We start from the raw sequence: 5,386 nt of genomic DNA on the forward strand, positions 1-5,386 counted from the left end.
CTACATAAATAAATGTAAATGAAATGTTTGTAACATATAAATGTGTTATATATTGTTTAAGATAATCATTTTACAATTGTTGTTTATTTTTGTAATATTTTTCTTTCCTGATATTCCCTGATCCTCATGGCCGAAGTAAACCATACTTTATGTAAAGCTCTCAGTGATTAATGGCCTCATCTTAATAACCTACTTCAATTCAAACTCTCATTTTCTAGTTATCAGCACATACTTGTTGCGCATACGTAGTATATCAATTGTCATCGAAACGTATCCAACGGGCATTTCTTGGTAAATACTGTTAAATCGATACGTTTCACAGTGAAGTGTATTGAGACAAGTTTGAAGATGAAGGCAAGTGAGAGAACATCAATGATTTAAACATTGTTAAATTAATTAGAACAATGGAATATTTAAAAGTATAAGTGATCTATAACTTTAACATTTAATGATTTCATCATTTGAAATGTCACCTGGCTGACTTTCTTTTCCCTTTCTAAAATTATAAGGATTTAATATTAATATGAACAACTGTTTTTACAAAGTGGTATGTACAATACGTGTGTACATTTTAGCGAATGTTTAGTCTGGATCTACTTGACCGAGCCAAAAGTATCCAGACTGATTCGTAGAGCATATATACCTGCTGCTCTAGTGTATATCTGTCAGAATGATTTAAATATGCCCTCTGTAGTTTATTGAATGTGGTTATTTTGACACGCTATATGATTCTGTCCATTTAATCCTTCACATTAACTTAATTCTCCGCATTTGTGAAAACTTTTTTTTTAATGGACGTGTTTAAAAAGTGGATGAATACTCGAGTGATAGATAATGTTAATATTGATTTATGTGTTTGTTGTTTTGTTTCGTGTATCTGCCTGGTTATGACTGGATTCAATGACAGTTTGTAAGTAATTGCTTTATTTATTCTACATATAACTGCTTGCACAATCTGGCCTTCCTTTTCAAGTTCAAAACCGCCATTTCAATTTAGCTATCAAATAGTGTTGTTGTTTTTTTTATTCTAAACTAATTTTCTTTAATTTCGTTATATGCATTTACGTGACTTTTTTGTCATAAACGTATTGTTATCAAAAGCTTTATATCTAGGTTTGGCTATGGAATGGGTTAGTTACATTTATAATTATAAAAGACTTGTTTGCAGAATATCAATGTGTTATATACTTTTGTTGTTGTTGGTTTTTAATATTATTCTTTTCCGATATTCCCTGATCTTTACGGTCATAGTAAATGATACTTTGTTTAAAGCTCTCAGTGATTGATTACCTCTTTTAAAAGAGCCTACTTAATTTCAAAGTTTCATTTCATGGTTGAAGGCACATCATTGTTTCGCATACAGAATATATCTCATTGACATCAAAACGATCCACCGGACGCTTCTTGCAAAATACAGTATAATAAATGCATTTCAGAGTGAAGTGTATTACGTAAAGATTAAATATGAAGGAACGAGGGAGAACAACAATGATTTATACATTATCATATTCATTATTTTATTCTGTTCTATCAAGAATAAACTATGAAATACTCTAAAATTATAAGGCTTTTATACCTTTAATATGTAATGATTTCATCACTGTAATTGATACATGACTTTCTTTTGTTTTTCATTTTTAAAATTACAAATACATTTTATAAATGTATTTTAAATTTGTGATTTTCTAAAAAAAAATCCATTAACATGTATTGCAGTGTATTTGATCCCTAGGAAATTAACTAAAAACAAATGCATGAACGAGGCTACATTTTTGGATTTTATAAAACAAATTCATTAAAAAGTTTTTTATCTACATTTTGTTTTCACAATCCAAGAAATTAGACCAAAACTGATTTTCTCTAACGAGTTATGCCAGTTTGTAGATGTTTGTCTTTTATGTTACACTTTGAAAACATGAAATGTAATGGCACTTGAACTTAGTTAACAAAATACTCTTTTAATTATTGTCAAATATCACTTGAAATAACTTTTAATAATGAACGTTGGACTTGATAGGCCCTACCGGTCAGGGTCGACAGGGCCAAGAAAGTACTTGTATGGCTACTTTTAAATACAATGCCTGCTAATTCGGTGATTTTGAAATCGAACGCAGAATACATGAACAAATGATTGTTTGCCTTTATATAAGCAATTGTGACTTTATTCTTTTGTTATTCCTTTTTCTGGCTGCGCTTATCTGATACAGTTTTCAAAAATGATTATTTTACGGCATAATGAAACTTACCATAAATGTTAAGATCATCAATTTGGTCATGTTTACCATGTTATAACAATAGATGAAACTATATCACAGTCAAATCAATGTGTATGATAGGAAGTGTGTTGTTAAAAGAAGACATTTAAGTTGCTTTGCACTATTGTTTATTCATGCTATTACTTCGGTTATATTATGTGTACAGTTATAAGTAAAATATAAATAAAAACAGATGTTGCCTTTGTAACTGGAGTAAGACGGGCCCAGTTTGATTTTATTTAAATTGACATATTAGTATAGGGACACAATTGTGAGGCCTGCCAATTCAGGATAAAATCTTTCGAAAAAGGACAACATATCATTGCCGCCAATCTTCCAGTTCATGGACACTTTGTGATGTACATGTGTGTTCCTAACTTCTGTTTCATATATCCCTCCGATTACGGCTGGATCCAATCACAGACCGTAAGTAATCTACAAGGTATCAATGACTTACAGTATAGAATAACGTTTTATATTATGCATTAATTAAAACGAAATAAATTTTCCTTGTTCCATTACAAATAGACGTATCGTATTAAAATGCTTTCTTGATAACACAGAATATATGTCTTTAGTTGGTTTAAGGTGTAAATGAATTACATAAAAAATGAAAAAATAACATAAAAAGCACAACGACAAAAACAAAACAAAACAAAACTCGGTAACCCCCCCTACATTTTGTTACTATTTTTAGCAGGTAAATACGTTTGCTTTCAATCCAGTGAAAAAAACTTATATCTATCGTTCAATTAGCAAAATCGGGTGAAAAATGAAGATTTTTAAAATCAATAGTAGGCATTGGGGTAACCGTAACTGATATTTGGAGATCAAAATATAATTTGATAACTTTTTACTTTAATAATATAGAAGAAAATATCTTCTTATACTCATAGATTTTTGTTAACATATTTCGATGAAATGGTTCTGCTAACGATTAAAATGACAGATTCCACCCATAATCAATTATTACTTAAAATTCGTAATTTTGAAACATTAGAGAGAAAAATCGAGCACACGTACATATAATTTTTCTTTTAATTATTTTATATTTTTTCATAATATCTTCTTTAAAATAAGGTATGATTATAAAAGTGACACTATAACATTTTGGCTTTTCACAAGAGCGGATCCTTAGCATCAAACTAGTTAGTTGATACAACATGCTTACACTGAAATGCAATATTTTTCGTTGCAAAATACTCTTTGGTCTGAACTTACATTTATACACTTGTAAAACAATGGATGTGCTCACGTGATTATTTATAATAGGTATAATGAATTATGTCTAGTGATATTGATTAGTTGATTACTATATTGTCCATATATCAGTATGATTTACTGCAAGCTAAAAAGTGTATACAATATGGTTACGTTGAATTGAAATAGGCTATTTTTTAATCTTTCATATCAATTTAAATGTATGCATTTGACAATTCGCTGTATCAGTCTTGTTCAAAGGGTTGTCGTGGAATATCAGAGTGACGATAATGTTAACAATGATTTATTACATCTATAATATATTGAGAAGTATCTTTGATTCCACGAAGGTCTTCCTTTGGCTTAACCTCAGTGGAAAAAGGACTATTGCTTAATAAATCAAAGTCCTGTGTTGTTTTGTTTGAGCTACTCATTTTACCTTTAGGTCCGCCAAATCAACCCCGCGCCATGCAAGTGACCAATGCTGACCGAGCGTCTTTGGCTATCTCTTGGAATCGACCGTTAAGAATAGTCGGATCGCCAGTAACAGGATACATCGTTGAGAAACGAACCGCTTGGACACAGGTTTCCAAGGTCTCCGCAAATGAGCTCTCCTGTGTTGCTGACAAACTTATTGAAGGCACAGAGTATGAATTTCGCATCACTGCTGTCAACGAATACGGCAAGGGCAAAGCTTTGGAATCCGACCAGACCTACATGGCTAAAAGCCCATATAGTAAGTTCATATCAAGATCTCAACTAGTGGTCAGTTAGGGGTTTTATTGTCATGACCGGTTTCATAATACAGTGCAATTTTTACGACTAGATTATCAACTTAGTGTAAGTTAGAACGTTCGTTACATCAAATTCTACAAATTCATCCTGCATGTTTGATCCAATTAAAAAATTGAAAGTAAACCAGGTCTATAATATAACCAGGTCGCATGCATACTAAACATATCATAATTTGAATAATGATACCAAAAAGAATATAAGCAAGGTAAGACCTACCTAGGTGAGGTCTTTTACAATAGCGATGTTGTCGTTATGCCGTTTTTATTTTTCCTTTTGAGTGGACCTTCAATCGGCAGAGAAACAGTTTCCATTATATTTGATGTGAAACGGATGCCATGTATAATCTGGTGATATGCAAAATTCTTTATGGATTAACCTTTGAATGTTCTACAAAATACGATTAAGGGAATATTCTGTGGTACAAATGGTTCTAAAGCACCAATTGCCGTGATTTCATAAAGTCCAAGAATAGATTGATTACTCTAATATATAATAAAAAACAGTTTTAATCTCCATTGTTTAATTTCACTGCAATCTTTTCAGTTAGTATAATATGATAATACTGAAATGCATCATGTTGATTTAAAATGCTCTATATTATATTTCTGCAACTTCATTGTACGTAATCGTTATTTTTTTCTAACAAAATACGTGTTCAAATGGTTGTTGAATATAATATTTAAAACCCCCATTTATAATCGTTCTTTCTTGCCTTTTCGGTTCGATCTACAAACAGGACAATAGTTTCTACAATATTTTCTTATATATATTTATCAACAATCATTCTTGTTCGTATTGAAATATATCTGATACACCTATTTTTATTTTTATTTTTCTTTGGTTATAACTGAATAACTTTAGTGATTGGTTTTGCATATCGTTTTTTTCAAAATTTTTAAAATTCTAAATGCTTGATTCCTTAATCCGAACTACCAGTTCCACTTTCTCCTTTCATTTCCATACAAGTAATGTACAGTTTCTTAATATACGAACGTGTCTAACGGCTATGTTTTCAAAGCACTGTATTATCGGTGGATTTACCAAGATTGGCGTTTAAAGTCTTTGCTATTTAAGATAAACGTTGCACTATAAAGTATGTCATAATTGAGAAAAATGTCTTAGGTCAGGAAAAAAAA

At 30.7% G+C, this 5,386-nt stretch overlaps 1 protein-coding gene across 1 annotated transcript; it reads left to right on the top strand.

The window, feature by feature from the left end:
- The first annotated feature begins 2,053 nt into the window (after nucleotides 1-2,053).
- LOC110451012 (immunoglobulin superfamily member 22-like) lies at nucleotides 2,054-4,229 on the top strand. Its single transcript, XM_021498838.1, has 2 exons — nucleotides 2,054-2,697; nucleotides 3,901-4,229. The coding sequence occupies exons 1-2, from the start codon at nucleotides 2,613-2,615 to the stop codon at nucleotides 4,227-4,229; spliced, it is 414 nt and encodes a 137-aa protein (XP_021354513.1). The 5' UTR covers nucleotides 2,054-2,612.
- Nucleotides 4,230-5,386: the final 1,157 nt, after the last annotated feature.

This window comes from Mizuhopecten yessoensis, unplaced genomic scaffold (assembly GCF_002113885.1).
Source record: "Mizuhopecten yessoensis strain PY_sf001 unplaced genomic scaffold, ASM211388v2 scaffold5695, whole genome shotgun sequence".
In the NCBI taxonomy this organism is placed as follows: domain Eukaryota; kingdom Metazoa; phylum Mollusca; class Bivalvia; order Pectinida; family Pectinidae; genus Mizuhopecten; species Mizuhopecten yessoensis.

What these genes read in the sequence shown, in the direction of transcription:
- LOC110451012 (XM_021498838.1), top strand. Translation starts at nt 2,613, where the DNA reads ATGTACATGTGTGTTCCTAACTTCTGTTTCATATATCCCTCCGATTAC. An exon ending in GACCGTAAGTAATCTACAAG is followed by an intron (nt 2,698 to 3,900) that starts GTATCAATGACT and finishes TTTTACCTTTAG; the next exon opens with GTCCGCCAAATCAACCCCGC.